Source organism: Ochotona princeps, chromosome 4 (assembly GCF_030435755.1).
Source record: "Ochotona princeps isolate mOchPri1 chromosome 4, mOchPri1.hap1, whole genome shotgun sequence".
In the NCBI taxonomy this organism is placed as follows: Eukaryota; Metazoa; Chordata; class Mammalia; order Lagomorpha; family Ochotonidae; genus Ochotona; species Ochotona princeps.
In genome coordinates, this window is record NC_080835.1 from 53,133,011 (window position 1) to 53,152,435 (window position 19,425).

General features: G+C 42.8%; 1 protein-coding gene across 3 annotated transcripts in view; it reads right to left on the reverse strand.

Annotated features, from left to right (window-relative positions):
- The window catches only part of FAM168A (family with sequence similarity 168 member A), a 165,889-nt gene that overhangs the window by 40,175 nt on the left and 106,289 nt on the right, over positions 1–19,425 (reverse strand). For all 3 annotated transcript variants that reach the window (XM_004589905.2, XM_058663564.1, XM_004589904.2), the window contains exon 2: positions 13,351–13,438. In XM_004589905.2, the coding sequence (XP_004589962.1) occupies positions 13,351–13,420 (70 nt within the window). In that variant the 5' untranslated portion in view covers positions 13,421–13,438. The remainder of the gene's footprint in view (positions 1–13,350; positions 13,439–19,425) is intronic.

A 19,425-nucleotide genomic window follows, 5' to 3' on the forward strand; every position in this document is an offset into this window, starting at 1 on the left:
ATTTTATTTTTATTACAAAGTCAGATATACTGAGAGGAGGAGAGATAGAGAGGAAGTGGAGCTGCCGGGATTAGAACCAGCGGCCATATGGGATCAAGGCGAGGACCTTAGCCACTAGGCCACGCTGCCGAGCCCCCTCCTCTTTCTTGATCTGTGTCTGCATCTATTGAAACTTGGAGACTGGGATTAAGTAAAATAATAATGACACTGCTCTCAAACTAGATATAGGAAATCCTGTGGGGAAGTTAATTTTATCAATTGATAAATAGCTTAAAGTAGTTGCTCTATAGAAAATGAGTATGACTAGTTATGCAGGGTCTTATGGAAAACTCCATGTGAAGTCTGAGGATGAGCCATGGACTTGAAGTAAAGTATAATCATGGAGCAGCTGCCATGGGCTCTTCACTACCCTGCAAATCCAGGGGGATCGGATGTCACTTTGGAAAGAAATGTCCACAACAGTGAGGGTGGCACAATGATTCAACTAACTAGCTAATTCTCCACCTCCAAGCATGGCATCTCATAAAGGCGCCAGTTCTAGTCCTGGCTGCTCCACTAGTTCTGTCTGCTTTCTCACAAGTCTTTGCTGAAACAAACCTTGAACTCTTACAATCCATGCTTCTACTGCAGTCTGCATACCTATTTGTTATGTTAGGATTCTGAATTATAGCAGCATGCCCCTCTAAGACAGCTTTTGTCTCTGTACTGGTAAGCATCTCCTATACACTCATGTCTCCATTTCTCACAGAACTGTGCTGGTTAAGGTGTGGGTTAATGGAAGAATCATACGCAGACATATATTATGTGTGTTTTTCTTCACAAATCTGACAGTGTTAGAATTTGAAAAATAGATTATATGGCAAATTTGCAAGGTCAGAGTTCATCCAATTTGGCTGATTTAGGCTCCCTCCAGTGGCAGTAAAATCTTCGCACCAAACAAAACCTCATCTCTAAACCTGATACACAATACCAGGCTAAGCAGGTCTCTACTGTAGGCGAGGGGATCCACCCATTTGGCTTAGCCCTGCTATCTCTTTCTTTTCTCTAAGATTTATTTTTTAAAAATTCATTTGAAAGAAGAGTTACAGAGCGATAGGGAGAAACAAAGAGAGAATCTTCCACACAGATTCACTCCCTAAATGGTCACCAACAGCTGGAGCTGAGCCGATCTGAAGCCAGGAGCCAGGAGCCTCCCCAACACCTCCCAAGTGGGTTCAGGGGCCCAAGCACTTGAACCATCTCCTGTTGTTCTCCCAGGCACATTAGCAGAAAGCAGTAATGGAAGTGGGGCAGCCAGGGCTTGAACCAGAAACTACAGGGGATGCCAGTGTCACAGAGGCTTGGCATGCTACACCACAACAGTAGGTCTTATTCTGCTCTTTTAATAGCTCCTAAGACATCTTGAGGAGTAAGCACCTAGTTTTATGAATGAGAAAATTAAGTAAAAATATAAAGTTTTCTCTTTTTAAAAGATTTATTCCTTTTCATTTGAAATGCATATTTTTGTTTTAAAGACTTATTTTATTATTTATTTATTTTTATTGGAAAGGAATATACACAGAGAGAAAATACAGAGAGCTTCTGTCTGCTGGGTCACTCCCCAAGTGGCTGCAACAGCCAAAGCTGAGCTAATCCTGAAGCCCAAGAGATAGGAGCTTCTTCCGGGTCTTCCATGTGGGTGCAGGGTCCCAAGGCTTTAGGCCATCCTCGACTGCTTTCCCAGGCCACAAGCAGGGAGTTGGATGGGAAGTGGAGCAGCTGGAAAATGAGCTAGCGCCCATATGGGATCCTGGGCAGATGCAGGGGAGGACACTAGGTTACCGTGCTGGACTCCAAAAAAGCAGATTTACAGGGAGCAGAGACAGAGAGATATTACATCCACTGGTTTACTTCCCAAATGGCTGCTAATGGCTAGAGCTGAACCAATCTGAAGCCAGGAGCCTCCTCGGGATTTCCCATGCCAGTGCAGGGGCCTCAGACCTGAGCCATCCTCCACTGCTTTCCCTGGATCTGAAGTAGAACAGCTGGTATACAAACTGTTGCCCATACAGGATGCTGGTGCTAGCAGGTAGAAGATCAGCCAATTAAACTATGGTACCAGCCCCTATATGGTTTTTGAAGTAAAGCAGATCTGATACAATTCAAGAATGCAAAATCTTAAGTGAATCTTAACCTAAAGCTCATGAGCATGGTAATGAGTGAAGATGTAGTTTCTCACCAACAGAAGACAGGTAACAAGGTGAGCTATAGAACATTGTTGCATCACTGTGGAAGTCTGACGATGTCAGAATACACTTCATTGACTTTAGCTAATTTTGAGAACCCACCTGTCATTATCAATGTATTCATGGAAAGCCAGTCTCCCACTGTCATATCTGTTCCTCATTTGCAAAGGATACTATCCTATAGCAAAATCTATCTAGAAAAGGAAAAAAAAAAATCTCCCTGGGCTCGGCATGATGGCCTAGTGGCTAAAGTCCTTGCCTTGAATGCTCCAGGATCCCATATGGGTGCCAGTTCTAATCCCAGCAGCTCCACTTCCCTTCCAGCTCCCTGCTTGTGGCCTGGGAAGACAGTCAAGGATGGTCCAAAGCCTTGGGACCCTGCACTCATGTGGAAGACCTGAAGAGGGTCCTGCCTCCTGCATTCGGATCAGCGCAGCTCCAGCCATTGTGGTCACTTGGGGAATGAATCAGTGGATAGAAGAGCTTCCTCTCTGTCCCTTCTCCTCTCTCTACATATCTGACTTCGTAATAAAAATAAATAAATCTTTAAAAAAATCTACCTGATACTTCTTTTTGTGCAATGGTAACAGACTGTTTCTCTATGACATTTCAAAAGGTTTCTGTTTTTGAAAGCAGATGAAACAGTGAGGGAGTGACCTCACAGAAAACAGTAGAGTAGGTAACAAGCTCCATTCATCTGCCTGCCCACCTAAACAACTACTGAGCTGGCAGGAACTGTCTGAAGGTTAACTGTTTGGGAACTCCAGCACCTGCAGCACCTGCAGCACCTGCAGCAGACCTTGGCGAAGAGTGATGCATGCTGGCGTCAGTCTCCTCTGGAGCTGGCTACCAGCTGCTCTGGCCTTTGGGCAGCTTACAAGACCCAGGCAGAGCAATAAGGACCTTATCCTTCACATGGTAGGATCACACATGGTCACAGGCTGTGATCACTAAGAGACCAAACACAAGGTAGAAATCAGTTTCATCCTCTACAGGCTGAAGTAAATTCCAGGACATTTAAAGAACTGGACATTGTATGGCTACTGTACAATTTTGCTTATGTGACTATCTACAATAGGCAAACTCAGACACAAAGTGGGCTGGAGGTTACCAAAGACTGGAAAGATGAAAAAAAGAAGTTTATTGTTTAAAATAACAGAAAAGTTCTAAAAATAGAGATGATAGCTGTGCATTGTGAATATACTTAATTCCATTGATTGTACATTTAGAAATGGTTTAAGTGATTAATTTTGCGAGTCCTGCACAATGGTTCAATTGGTTAATCCTCCCCCTTCAAGCCCTGAGATCCCATATGGGCACCAGTTCATTCTCTGGCTATTCTGCTTCCCATCCAGCTCCCTGCTTGTGACCTGGAAAACCAGGGGAGGATGGCCCAAAGCCTTGGGACCCTGCACCTGTGTAGGAGACCCAGAGCAAGCTCCTGGCTTCAGATCAGCCTACCTCTGATCATTGCGGCCATTTGGGGAATGAACCAGAGGATGAAAGATTTTTCCCTCTGTCTCTCCTTTTCACCGTAAATCTGCCTTTCCATCAAGAATAAAAACCTTATAAAAATGATAAATTATGCAATGTACACTTTACCACAACAAACCAACTTTAAATAAAAGTATACACATATTTCACTTAACCATGGCAAGTGTGGGGGGAGTATCTAATCTGTAAAATCATCTGGCCTGCTTCCGACAAGGCAACTATAGGCAGGACTTAAAAATTAATAAATCCACAGCAGGTTGCTTACAAGCTCATAACTCCGCAATTAAGTAAAAATTATTTGCAAATTGCTACAAATAATTTCATAAATATCCAAATGGCCCAAATGGCTTCACATCCCTGACTTACGGAAACTCATGCAAGATTAGCTATATGACCTTAGGAAAGTGATTTAACTTAGTTGAATCTTATTTTGTCATTTGTAAAATAATAACAGCTCTCTCCTAGAGGATCAGCATAAGAATCCACTGACAGTCATGAAATTAGTTATACCTCTAAGAGTTAACTTCAATAACAATATAATTAATACAAACTAGCAATAATGTAATTCAACACATTTTTCATGGTAACTGCCCACCGTCTTTTCCATGCAAAATAAAGACGATATTCACAGAATTGTAATAATAAACAACTATGAAGGAAAAAACTCACAAAACTTCCTGGAAAAGAATAAACAAAGTAGACTTGATGCAGTAGCCTAGTTGCTAAAGTCCTTGCCTTGCACATGCCAGGATCCCATAATGGCCCCAGTTATAATCCCAGTAGCCCTGCTTCTCTTCCAGCTCACTCCTTGTGGCCTGGGAAAGCAGTTGAGGATGGCCCAAAGCCTTGGGACCCTGCACCTGTGTGGGAGACCCAGGGGAAGCTCCTGGCTCCTGGATTTGGATCAGCACAACTCCGGCCATTGCAGTTACTTGGGGAGAGAATCAATGGAGCAGGATCTTCCTCTCTGTATATCTGCCTTTCCAATAAAAATAAAATAAATCTTAAAAAAAAGATAAAAAAAGAATAAATATGTTATTTTTAAAAGCTCCACTTGATGATCTTTACAAAGCATACTCTTGTTTGGGTAGGGCCTGAGTCACTACATATTTTTTAAAGATGCATTTATTTTTATTTGAAAGGTAGATTTACATAGAGAAAGAGACAAAGAGAAAGATCTTCTGTCCACTGGTTCACTCCGCAAGTGGCTGCAACAGCTGGAGTTGAACCAATCTAAAGCCAGGTCTCCCATGCGGGTGCAGGGTGCTAAGGCTTTGGGCCATTCTCTACTGCTTTCCCAGGCCACAATAGGGAGCTGGATGGGAAGCAGAGCAACCAGAATACAAATCAGTGCCCATAGGGGATCCTGGTACGTACCAAGTGAGGATTTAGCCACTGAATCATTGTGCTGGGCTCTAAGACACAGCATTTTCTTAATCTTTCTTTTACATCCAATTATTTACTCTATCTGCAGCTTGCCAGCTTCATTAGCTCTTAAGGCTTTTAATCAGTAAACTGCTGTGTCAAATATAAATCTACTTCTTAAATTTTATTTTCTTGAGCAAAAGTAGCGTTCTAGGGGCTAGCACTATGGTGCTATTCATTAAGCAAGCTTGGGACATGAGCATCCTATAGTACACGCCTGGGATCAAACCCTGCCTCTAATTAAGATCCAGTTTCCTATGAATGTGCCTGGGAAGCAGCAAATGATGGCCCAAGAACTTGGGTTCTTGCTACCCATGTGCAAGACGCAGATCGGAGTTGCTGGCTGTTGCGGGCATTTGGAGTGTACTGAATGATGGAATACTCTTTCTCTTGCTCTCACTCTCTCACCTTTCAACTGCATAAAACAAACAGCTTAGAAATAACATTCCTATTAAAAAAAAAAACTGGTGAGAAAAAGATGGGAATTTTTTAAACAGAGCAGGTTCCTAGCTTTCTAAGCTTGATATCTTCTGTTTAGATATTTATGGCACTTGGACATACACGCAGTCAGGCTGAAATCAGGAAATGCACAAAGGACCCAACCCTGTAGCTGGGGCCTAGTAGTACTGGAACTGGTGTGTGGCAGGCTGTAGGAAACAAAGAAGCAAGTCCTGCTTGTTTTGTGTCAGAGACAATGTCTACACAGACCCAGGATAGGGAGACCCAATTCCAACATGTTTCGTAAAAACACTTTCTATTCTCCACCCTTTGACCCGTGAAATCAGTAAGTTTAAAGGTTTCCTTTGTTCTTACATTTTTAAATTCTTCTCTAATTGTGTTTTGGGAACTTCATCAGACGTCAATGGTTGGCCCTATTATATTTATTACTCTGAACTATCTTGTGAAAGAGGAAATTCTGAATCCTTTCCCATAACTTAAAAATCTCTTTTAAATAACAGATTAATATCTTATAATAACTGATGTGATGCTTGTAGTGCTTAAGTGTCAGAACTGGGCTTGTAATCTACAAATTAATTCTACATCTCTCTTTTTAAATGTACTCATTCGGGCCCGGCGGCGTGGCCTAGTGGCTAAAGTCCTCACCTTGAAAGCCCCGGGATCCCATATGGGCGCCGGTTCTAATCCCGGCAGCTCTACTTGCCATCCAGCTCCCTGCTTCTGGCCTGGGAAAGCAGTTGAGGATGGCCCAATGCATTGGGACACTGCACCCGCGTGGGAGACCCAGAAGAGGTTCCAGGTTCCCGGCTTCGGATCGGTGTGCATCGGCCCGTTGCGGCTCACTTGGGGAGTGAATCATTGGGCGGAAGATCTTCCTCTCTGTCTCTCCTCCTCTGTGTATATCTGGCTGTAATAAAATGAATTAAAAAAAAAAATGTACTCATTCATGTTGAAAGACTGAGTGACAGAAAGTACAACTGGTTCGCTCCCCGACATGGGTATAAGAGCCAAAGGTGGATCAGCTCAAGCCAGGAGCCTGAAACTCGATTCAGGTCTCCCTAGTGGTTGGTAGGGATTTAAGAATCTGAGCCATCAGCGACTGCCTCCTAGGTGTACCAACAAGGAGCTGCATGGGCATCAGAGGTAGGGCTCCAACCAGCTCTCTAACAAGGCACGTGGACTTCCCAAGCAGTAGCGCAATAAATGTATCACAGCACCTACTTCTCCCTTACTTTTTTCCTACAGAGGTATATTAATCATTGTGCCTTATAACATTCATCAACTGAGTATCAGCTATGAGAAAGGCGTGGTGCTGTAGGCTTTATAAGCATTTTCATTGTCTACAAACCAATTATCTATGAAGATCATTATCCCACTGTACAGATGTGGAAGCAGATTAGGAAAGGTTAACCAACTTGATCAAGGTCCCCTTGCTAAATAAAGGTAGAGCCTAGCTCCTACCCTAAGTTTAATATTCACATGAAAAGTTTCCAGTATCAAATGGGAATCATTTAGGTCAATCTAACACTTGGAGCTGGGAGGCTTTGAAACAGCTGGCCAGATATGCCTGTCCTGGGATGCACTAAGAGCAATTCCAACACATGTGCCTCTCTGGTGGGACTTATCACAAGAAATTCCACAAGACTGCAGTATTCCAGATAAGCCAATTGCACAAGGATTCTTGTCCAACAATGAAAATTCCCAGCAGTAAGCTCCTTTAATCAGTGGACTCTTTCTAAACAGCTTAGGCAAGTTCCTTGTTTTTGACTTTAAAAATTCTCTCAAATTCATTTTCCCCTCACAAATGTTTTGGGAGTGCCTTCACACATTTAAAATCATAATTACCTGAGTTCATATCTCACCTCACCCCTTAGGAGCTATGTAATACTGTCCAAGTCATGGGGTCTGAATTACAACACCAGTCTCCTTATTTACAAAGAGTACTTTCAGGTTTATGATTAAGAAGAAGATAATTTATATACATAACAGTTGGCACAAGTCAACCAATGGTCATTAGTATTTTTTTTTTAAAGTATTCTTATTTTATTTTTATTACAAAGTCATATATACTGAGAGGAGGAGAGATAGAGAGGAAGTGGAGCTGCGGGGATTAGAACCAGCGGCCATATGGGATCAAGGCAAGGACCTTAGCCACTAGGCCACGCTGCTGAGCCCGGTCATTAGTATTTTTAAAAGTACCTATTATATCTACAGTAACAAATGTTTACTCTAATGTACTACATTTGGTTCTTGTATACAAATCATCTTAGCTGGATCTTCCATTTCCAGAAATATGGAATAAACAATAACTTGAAAATCCGCCTACTGCACAACACCTGGCAAAACTGGATAAACTATAAAAAAGTGTTCTTATTTGTGAGCATAGCTGCAATTTTTCAGAAAGAGAAAAAACTCCAGAGGTCAAAAAACAAATGAAACTGAAACTTGGAACATCTAAGTAGTGAGCTGGTGTTGGGTGCTCTGAAGGTGTTACAGTGTCAATATGGTTTGTCCTCTACAAAAATCATGTGGCAATTCAATCCCCACCATGAGGTATCAAAGGATGGGCCCTTTAAAAGGTGACTAGGGCTCTGCTCTCATTAATGGATTAATGGGTTAAGGGTTTATTTTGAGAGTGGGTCATTTGTAAACACCTGCTAACCTGGGTCTCTCCTGCACTCCCCATCTCTGGTCATCTGCTGCCCTGTACTGTCTCTGTCAACAGGGAAGCCATCACCGGCCATGTTCTCTCTCAGGCCACAAGTATGAGCCAGCAGAAAGCCCATTTCCCTTTTAAGTCACCCAGGCTTTGGGACAGTGCTTTACAACAGATAACGGACAGAGGTTTTTTGATCTGGTCACAGGCCTCATTTTCTATACCACAAGGGGTATTAAGACCTTGGCTTTAGAGAGGTCAAGAGCTGCAGCTCAAAATCTCCTCAAAAGGTGGAACCCCAGAGGAATCACAGTGTGAGGGCTTTTTTTTTTCCTTAAATAAACCAACCCAAATGTATGATACGACAGGGAAGAGTCTGGGTTATAAAGTCCCCCTAAGAATCTGAAATCCTGACTCCTGTGAACCCTGGATTTGTGTTATTTGTGTGGAATCTACACCACTTGTGTGGTTCCAGAATCCCTGGCAAGAAAATCAACTTAAAACATAATTCCAGGCTGATAATTCTTGGTGGTGATTACCAGAAATGAACAAATATGAATCTTCCCACTCTCTGGTGGAGGACTAATTATCTCAATTGTCACAACTGTCTTATGAAATAGAATAATGCTATCTCAGTTTATGAAATAAATTAAGTTTAGCAATGTTAAGCAATGCATCCAAGATTTCCCAGCTATTATCTGACAGGGCTGGGATTTGAACTTGGTGGTTGTTCAACTAATCAGAGCATATCACCGAGTTCTACTAGGTGCCAAATAGAAACACGGTCTGTTTCTTTTTCAGTATATCACACTGCCTAATCTTCTTTGTGCAAATTTAACAGATAGATATACACAACTATTTTCTTACTTCTCAAGTTGAGTAACTCAGTAAGAACGGAGGTAGCCAGAGCCACAGCAAATAGGAAACCGAAGTCCCACTGGATTCCCCTGGGCTTTGTCTGGTAAAGGCACTGAGGCTACCAGAACATCCAGAACAGGAAAGCAAAAAAACAACAAGCTTTTTGGGTGAGGAGGGTGTGCATCCATCCACAGGTCCTGGTGACTGGAGAAATGTGTGACAGAAGTTCAAACAGAGCAAATTTGCTTCTAAGGGTAAAGAATAAGGACAATGAAGCTATTGTAACAATCATGCAAAATGGAAAGTTAGGGATAAAACACAGTCATGTCAAGTATAACTTCCAATACATTTCTGAATGTTATTTTCATTGCACAGTGCTGAGAGCATTTACAAAAAATTCAGTGAAAATAAAACATATGCAGCTGTAAATGGTAAGTTTTTACTTTGTTTTTTTAAGATTTTATTTGAAAGGTAGAATTACAGAAAGAAGGAGGGAGAGACAAACACAGAGAAATCTTGATCAGCCAGTTCACTTACCAAATGGCTGCAATGGCTAGGGCTGGGCCAATCTAAAGCCAGAGACCCACGAGCTTCATCTAAGTCACCCACCTGGGTGGCAGGGGTCCAAACACATGGGCCATCTTCTCCTGCCTTCCCAGGCCTTTAGCACAGACTTAGGTGGGAAGTGGAGCAGCCAGGAAAAAATACACTCAGATGGGATGCTGGCCCTGCAGGTGGCTTTACCTGCTGTGCCACAGTGCAGGCCTCCTGGTAGCAGTTTTCTTTTTCAAATTAGCATGCATTCTTAGCAGCTTAAAACACTGATAATTCTACATGTGTATGCATGCTTTATAAAAATAGTTCTCCATATGTAAAAAAAATTAAGCATTTCAGGACTTTGAAATATTCTCCTAGTGTTGTCGTAGAGCAAAGTTTGTAAACAATCAGAGAGTGGAATTCTTAGAGATCCTTACACACTCAGTTACAAAAGGGAACTGCTAAGGCTAGCACCCCGGCTTGGTAGCTTAAGCCCCCACCAGCAGCACTGGCATCCAATATGGGTATCAATTCAAGTCTCAGCTGCTCCACCTCTAATCCAGCTCCCTGAGCAGAAGATGGGCAAAGTGCTTGGGTCTCTGCGCCCAGGTGGGAGACCTGGAAGAAGTTCCAGACCAGCCCAACTTCAGCTATTATGGCCATTTGGGGAATGAGCCAATAGATGGAAGATCTCTCTATCTCTCCTTCTCCTTTTGTAATTCTGCCTTTCAAATAAATAAACTGAGAGAAAGAGAGAAATGATACACATCACAGCTTTATTCATTGCCCATAACTCTTTTGGGGCAAAACTCTCATTCTGCGCTCTCAATTCTGTCACCAAACCTTCATCTATTTTCTGATCCTCTTTTCCCGCCTCTCCTTTTTTCTGTACTTTACTCCAGCTAAGCCAAAGAACATTGAAATTTGCATGATCTAAAAGTAACTATATGAGGCTGGCATTGTGGCATAATGAGTAAACTCACTGCCTGCAATGCCAGTATCCCATATGGACATCACTTTGTGTTATGGCTACTTCACTTCTGGTCCAGCTCTCTGCTAATGATCTGAGAAAAGCAAATGGCCCAAGTACTTGGACCCCTGCCAACCACATGAGCTCTATATGAAGCTCCTGGCTTCAGCCTGGCCCAGCCCTGGCTGCTGTAAACATCTGGGGGCAAACTAATGAATGGATGATCTGTCTCTTCCTTTCTTAATCTGTGAAATGAATCCCCCCCTACAAAAATGACTACACATTCTTACCTTTATGAGCTCATTTACATTTATATTATATAAGTGTAAATATATAAATATATTATATATAATTATATATAACATATCATTTATTATATTAAATATAATATATAATATTATTATATTAATATTATTATATTAATATTATTATATATGATATATGACATATTTATATATAAATATTATTTTAATGACATATAAATATATTAAATATAAATATATACATTATTTATATTTTTATTATTCCCACTTATATTTACATTAATATTTTTAAAACTTGAGATGTGTTAAGTAATCAACATGCTGGAGAACTTACATGCATTCTTTTTTCTTGAGATTCATTTATTTATTTATTTAACTTTTTTTTTCTTTTACGATTTATTTATTTTTACTGCAAAGGCAGATATATAGAGAGAGATGAGAAGAGACAAAGAGGAAGACCTCCTGTCCGATAATTCACTCCCTAAGCGGCCACAACAGCCAGAGTTGAGTTGAACCGAAGCCAGGATCCCTGAGCCTCCTCCGGGTCTCCAACATGGGTGCAGGGTCCCAAGTCTTTGCACCGTCCTCAGCTGCTTTCCCAGGCCACAAGCAGAGACATGGATGGGAAGCAGGGCTGCCAGGATTAGAACCAGCACCCATACGGGATCCCAGCGTGTTTAAGGAGAGGACTTTAGCCGTTAGGCTACTGTGCTGGAGCCCAACATTTGTTTGTTTATTTTAAAGCAGAGTAAACAGAGAGGGGGAAAGACAGAAAGATCTTTCACTTTCTGGTTCACACCCCAAATGACCACAACAGTTGGAGCTGGGCTGGTCTGAAGCCAGGAGCCAGGAGCTCTGGGCCTCCCACAAGGGTGCAGGGGTCCAAGCACTTGGGCCATCCTTTGCTGGCTGAGTTGGAAATGAAACAGCCAGGACTTGAACCAGCATCCAAGAGATGTTAGAGCTGCAGGTGGCAACTTTACATGCTATGCTACGGCACTGGCCCCAACATGAATTTTTTTACTTCTATCGCTATGAACACCCTCCACTTCTACATATTTGTAAAAAATAAATAAATAAATAAAAACAACCATTATTAAGTGTTTACTTCATGCCAGATATCACATGCTGAACTTATACTAACTCACGTAATTTTTTTTTAAAGATTTATTTATTTTTATTACAAAGTCAGAGATACAGAGAGGAAGAGAGACAGAGAGGAAGATCTTCCGTCCGATGATTCACTCCCTAAGTGACCACAACGGTCGGTGCTGCGCCAATCCGGAGCCAGGAGCCAGGAACTGCCTCTGGGTCTCCCACACGGATGCAGAGTCCCAAGGCTTTGGGCCATCCTCTACTGCTTTCCCAGGCCATAAGCAGAGAGCTGGATGGAAGTGGAGCTGCCGGGATTAGAACCGGTGCCCATATGGGATTCTGGCATGTTCAAGGCGAGGACTTCAGCCGCTAGACCACGCTGCTGGGCCCTACCTCATGTAATTCTTACAGCAATCCTACGACACAGGGTAATACTATTGCCTTCACTTTATATACAAGAACATTAGGGCTCTAGAAGGTCAGAAAATTTGCCTCAACTTGAATAGGGAGAGAATACTTCCTGGCAAAGTGTTGAATTCAGAGGGAAAATAATGAAGTTGTCAGAGACAATGACATTCCAATAAAAGAACACTGTCCATTCAGGCAGAGATGTAGGAAACAGCAATCCTCAGAAAGACCAGAATTGTGTTCAACTAATATAACTTGTTTTGTTTTGTGGCCTCTCACTGTGACTATGATTTCCTCATGAGTGAAACGGTGACACTAAGTGCATGGTGTAGAAGAGCTTTAACACCCAAGTAAAACGCAGGATGTTAAAGTGCCAGCAAGGGCTAGGACCAGGGGAAGTACTCAGTGGATAAATGTTACCCCTCCTTCCCACTAGGGTCTCAGTCTCAAGAATACCATTCCTGGGCCCGGTGCAGTGGCCTAGTGGTTGAAGTCCTCGTCTTGAACGCGCCGGGATCCCATAAGGGTACCGGTTCTAATCCCGGCGGCCCCGCAACTCTTCCAGCTCCCTGTTTGTGACCTGGGCGGTCAGTCAAGGATGTCCCAAAGCCTTGGGATCCCGCACCTGTGTTGGAGACTCAGAGGAGGTTCCTGGATCCTAGCTATGGATCAGCTCGGCTCCAGCAGTTGTGGTCACTTGGGGAGTGAATCATCGGACAGAAAATCTTCCTCTCTGTCTCTCTTCCTCTCTGTATATCTGACTTTGCAATAAAAATCAATAAATCTTAAAAAAAAAAAAAAAAGAATACCAGCGGACATCAGACGTTTCTTTCCCAAGTTCTTTGACAGTTTTATCAAGGTTTTTGGAGGTACGGCATTCCAAAATTCAGTCATCAAAGTACAGGGAATGCCCTTATGTTCACTCTTTCTCAAACTGAGAGCCATTTTCACACCACTCACCCGTGTAGGCCATGTTCTTAGGGTTGCCATAAGGAGCCCCAGGCTGCACGGGGCTGTAAACAGGGTTCATTGTGGAAGACTGAGGATCCTACAGAGAAAACAAAGAAAACAGCAGTGGTTACTGACTGCTCACTCCCCCTGACATCAGCTTCTCTACAATCTTCAGATTATACACAAAGGGAAGCATCATGGTACAAAAGAAATAGGATTAAACAAAAAGTCCATTTAGTTTTATTCAGCTATATGATATATACTTTTTAAATTTTATAATTTGAGAGAGAGAAAGAAAAAAGCAACCATCTGCTGACTGAGTCCCCAGATCCCCTCAATGTCCAAGGCAGGGCTGGGCCAGGCCAAAACTAGGAGCCAGAAACTCAACCCAAGGTGCCCATGTGTGTGATAGGAGCCCAGTTACTTGCTTATCTCTGCCTCCTCCCAGGCTCTGCGTTAGTACAAAGTTAGAATCCGGAGCCAGAGCTGGGAATCAAACCCAGGCACTCCAATAGAGGATACGAACATTTTAACTGCTAGGCCACACTAGGAAAACACAAATGATATAACTTAATATTAAACCAGTCATTTGGGCTCTCGGCTTAATGTTAATCCTACTAACCCACAGACAGCTCTGCCAGCAAGCATACTGTGTGGCACTGATCAAGTTACTTGTCCTATGGAATTCAGTGTCCTGGTGTAAATGGAAATCAGGCTAAGGTCTTTGGGAAATGGTCCTCATCATGAGAACACAACAGCTGGCAGGATGTGCTCCTACAATTCTCTGGGGGAGCAGAGGGGCCTGTTGCCAAGCAAGAAGAGCAGCAAGGGTCTCACCCGACCCTGGCACCTGCAGAGGACAAGATTTTGGTTCCTGGAAGCTTTAAAAAGCAATTGGGATTTTATTAACATTAATCATTTTAAAGCAAACAGGGAAACATGGCCAAGATGTCTTTCCAAATTTATTCAGAGAGAAACTTGGAAATCCAGATGCAGTATTACCTGCACAAGTGCTCTGTTAATTAGCTTAATGAAGCACATTCTCCATTCTGATGAATGGAAACTCTGTCATTAAGCCTTATTAGCCAGCAATTTGTCCCACCTTGCTTAGGGAGCAATTTCTCACATGCAGGCAGACACTTGTTTGAAAAACGTGTCTCCAAATATATTATTTACACTTCATAAAAACTAAACGATTCCCTCCTAACAGGGTTCACATGATAGATGGGCGATTTTTTAGGTCATTAACTTCTTGTGCAGCACCTTAGGATAGGAAACAATTTAAATGTTGAAGGCAGGCAGTAAACAGCTGACTTGACAACTGCTCTGAAATTAGCTAGTTTGTCTGGGGGTTCTGAAACGAGATGGAAGAAAGATGGATTTTCAAGGAGAGGAAGCTGGGGGCCTCAGACAGGTAGACGGAGAAATGACACTAGTGAACTTCCTGAATGCATCCAGTGTGCAGAGAACAGCCCAAAACTTTTTAAAAATCCATGGATAGTTTTCTATTAAATATATTTTTCACCAACTAATTTTGGGAGGCTTTTCATGTGCATGGTTTCAAAGTTTTCTGCACCAAAAATAAGTTGAATACACTCAAATAATACTTTCTCTGACTATACAAACTCTCCTCACAAGGCATTGAATCAGGAGTGATCACAGACACTAAAACACTTAGCACACTATACAGTGACATGCAGTTGTGAAAAGCCATGCGGTGACAATGGTTACACAGGTGATTGCCGATACATTTTCCTTGACTTGTGGATCTCTTTTTCTGCCTAAGAGAAGGAGTGAGGAAGACAAACTGCTGCAAAGGTTTGAACGTATCCACAGAAATGCCAAGTGCTGGGAACTTAATCAAGAGGTGATTCAGGGGCCTGGCGTCATAGCACAGTGGTTAGAGTCCTCGCGTTGCACGTGCCAGGATCCCATATGGGTGCCGGTTCTAATCTAAGAGGCAGCCCTTCTTCCCATTCAGCTCCTTGTTTGTGGCCTGGGAAGGCAGTTGAGGACAGCTCAAAAGCCTTGGGACCCTGCACCCACATGGGAGACCCGGAAGAGCTCTGAGCTCCTAGCTCCTGGCTTCGGATTGGCTCAGCTCCAGCCATTGCGGTCACTTGGAGAGTGAACCATCTGACGGAAGCTCTTCCTCTCTGTCTCTCAACCTCTCTGCACATTCGCCTTTCCAATAAAAAAATAAATAAGTCTTAAAAAAAAAAAGGTGATTCAGCCATGAGGGATATGCCCTCTTTGAGGGACTAACACTGTGGTTATCAGAATCGGTTCCTCATAAAAAGGCAAGTTTGATCCCTTCTTGGTCTTTCTTGCCTCTTCCTCCCTTTCTCCACCCCTTGCTCTTTTAAACATTTATTTATTTGTTTATTTTACTGGAAACAGACTTACAGAGAGGAGAGACAAAGGCCTTCTGCCTGCTGGTTTACTCCCCAAGTGTCCACAAAGCCAGAGCTGAGCCAATCTGAAGCCAGGAACCTCTTCCAGGTCTCCCACAGGAGTGCAGGACCCCAAGGCCTTGGGTCGTCAGCGACTGCTTTCCCAGGCCACAAGCAGGGAGCCCAAGGGAAGTGGGACATGATCCTGCTGCCATTTGGGATTCCAGCCCTTGGAAAGCAAAGATTAGCCACTGGGCTATTGTGCCAGGTTCCTTGCCTTCTCTTCGTCCATCCACACTTCTATCGTGGGATGCTGCAGCAAGGTTTTTGCCAAATGCTAGCACATGACTACTGCACTTTCCAGGTTCCGAGACTATCATTATAAATCACCTAATCACTGGCATTCCATTATAGTAGCACAAAATGCTCTAGGACCATTGCTAAGCAGCACAACTGGCTCAGTAAGCATAGAAGCACTCTCCTACTGAAAAGCCACTCTGAGGTGCTGATTGGATAAAATGTGAAACTTTTTCATAATAAATGCAGCTCAGCTTTGAAACTTGTCTCCTGTTGCTTCACAAGACTCTAATGAGGTTGCAGTTCTCACTAATGATCCTCCGGAAGCAAGGTCTGTCGGAGGAGGGGGGGGTGGGAGTTCAAAAATTTAAATAGGGTATGATCCTCAGTCACTTTTGGGGAGCTGTTCAAGAGTACAGCTGCTGGCTGCTGAGCGAGAGTCAACCTTTCCTAACAAAATCTATACACTTAACAGTTTCAGGGCCAGGCGAGAAAACTGTGAGGAAGATCACAAACTCCACAGTCAAACAGACACAGTTTTAACTCCTGGAAGTGTCACAAATCACCTGTGGAAGCAGAGCCACGTCCCTTAGCCTGCCTGAGTCTCAGCTGATTCTTACTGGAAATGGAAAAGAATAAAACACGTGGAAAAGATGCTTTCTTTTTTTTTAATGACACCTTTGTTCGGGCATATGGTTCTGAAATTCCTAAAAAAATTAATTCAACTGTACAAATACCACTACAATGAAGGTATTTTCATCACTCAATAAAAGTTCTCTTAGTTTTGTAGTCAATTCCTCCCTGATGTGGAAGTTAGTTTAGAAAAGCTGAGCTAGAAGCTACTCCCCAAAAGTCTCAGGTCCCCTAAATCCCACTCTGTGCTTAAGTACTGAATTAGGACACAGGATACCCCCCCCATCTCACAAGAGAGGCTGATACTATGGGAGGGGCCCCTCCTTCGCGCTTTCCTTCTAGAGCATTCTATGGGTTCTTCTCTGGCCTCCCTCCACTCCCACCCCCTTCTCTGTTCTCTGACCCACTTACGACAGGTGTCTCTCAATTTGGGGTAGCCTACACTCAGGTGAGAACATATATTCACTCTCAAATAAAGATGGATCTCTCTCTTATGTACCTTATTTACGGCTCTGCTTTGAATTTTAAATTTCTGTGGGGGCAAGAACTTGAAATCAAGACTGAGATGCTTGGGGTTGACACCAAGGGCATAGCAGCCCACTCCTCCAGCATCGGTGTAGGCACCAGCTTAATATCCAAAGGCTCTATTTCCAATCCAACTCCTTGTTAATAGCCTGGGAAGGCAGCACAGAAGGGCCCAAATCTTTGGGTACCTGCATTCATGTTGGAGATCCAGATGCTCCTGGTTTCAGATCGACTCAGTTCCAGCAGTTGCAGTCAAACAAAAATAAAATAATCTTAAAAAAAGATTAATTATTTTCATTGTAAAGTCAGAGTTACAGAAAGAGAGAGAGAGAGAGAGAGAGAGAGAGAGAGAGAGAGAGAGAGAGAGAAGCTGCAACAGCTGGAGCTAAGCTGACATGAAGACAGCAGCCAGGAGCTTTTTCCAGGTTACCCATGTGGGTGCGGAGTCCCAAGGCTTTGGGGCATCCTCCGTTGCTAGCAGATGGAGGACTAGCCAGTTGAGCCATCATTCTGGCCCCCCAAATAAAATAATCTTTAGAAAAATTGAGATACATATGCTATAACATACTATAAAAGTAGACCAGGTTACACAGTTCCCGTGTGTTTACCAGTTGGAAGACTTTTCAGCAATCCTGTTCAACAAAACTTTCTATAATGATGGAAATACTGAGTTCTCAACTTTTCTTTTAATTAAATTTAAATGTTCACATGATATCATTCATTTAAGAGTATTTTTCAGAAAAATAGCAGAATAGAGAACAGAAAGTAGCCACAAACTTAAACAAATTTATTTCTCATTTTACAGATGAGAAAGTAAAGCTGAGAATAGGTAAATGATCAATCCAGGTCACAAGGCAAGTAAGGAACAGAGTTAAGACTAGCAAGCAAATGAGTCACTGCCCTAATATATGAGCCAAACACTCTTAGAAGGGTGGGAAGTGAACTAGGCATACACCTTCATACTCTTGGATGTGGCAATGTTTTCGCACACATGATACCAAATGCATACACAACAAAACAAAACTGTATTAATCCAAATGAAAACTTCCGTGTCTTAAAGAGCACCACCAAAAAAATTAGAAAAACAAACCATGAAGTGAAAGAAAATACCTTCAGATCAAATATCTGATGGAGGGTATGTATTCAGGCTACATAGAGAACCCTTATATGTGAACAATAAAAAGATAAATCCAACTTAAAAAATGGCTAGAGGATCTGAGTAGATCTCTCTGGAATGTAACTCAGCAATCTATGCTGTTAAGTTCCCAACAAGGTTTTGGGGACCCCTGCCTTAGATTTTCTTTCTTGAGTGTTGTTTCTCTCACATTAAGTTCAACAGAGGAACTGAGATACAGCACTGACCATGAAAAACAAAAACTCTTGTCTCTGTTCTAGCTGAGAGGGAAGAAGAGTCTTTTAAGAAATGAAACATAATGCATATTAGTTGGCAATAAGTGCTATGATGAAATCCAGAGGCTGAGGCTGAGTCCTAAGGCAGAGGTGGCTTGAGTAAAGCTCTAAAAAAGCTGAAAAAGCAAATCATGTATGTATCCGAGGGGCAACTATCACAGCAGAGGAAATAGCAAATGCAAACACTCTGAAGCAGAAGCACACTCGAAAAAGTTTGGAGGCAGTCTAGCAGGAGTGGAATGAATGAACAATAAGAGTGGGAAGTCAGACCATACAGGTAATGAGGGCCATAGCATGCAAGGCCTTGTTGCCCAACACACAAGTTTTGTATTCTTTGTGACACGGTAAGATGGCTTATTTTTTTTTAAAGATTTATTTATTTTATTACAAAGTCAGATGTACAGAGAGGAGGAGAGACAGAGAGGAAGATCTTCCGTCCGATGATTCACTCCCCAAGTGAGCCGCAATGGCCGGTGCGCATCGATCCGAAGACAGGAACCAGGAAACTCTTCCGGGTCTCCCACGTGGGTGCAGTGTCCCAATGCATTGGGCCGTCCTCGACTGCTTTTCCAGGTCACAAGCAGGGAGCTGGATGGGAAGTGGAGCTGCCGGGATTAGAACCGGCGCCCATATGGGATCCTGGGGCGTTCAAGGCGAGGACTTTAGCCGCTAGGCCATGCCGCTGGGCCCAAGATGGTTTATTTTAAATGTATTAAGGAATACCCAGAAACTTGGTAAAGCATTATTTTAGGTGAGCTACGATGGTACTTGCAGAAGTGGTTAGTGTGTGAATTTGAATGGATTGGGGGCTGACACCTGTTGTCAG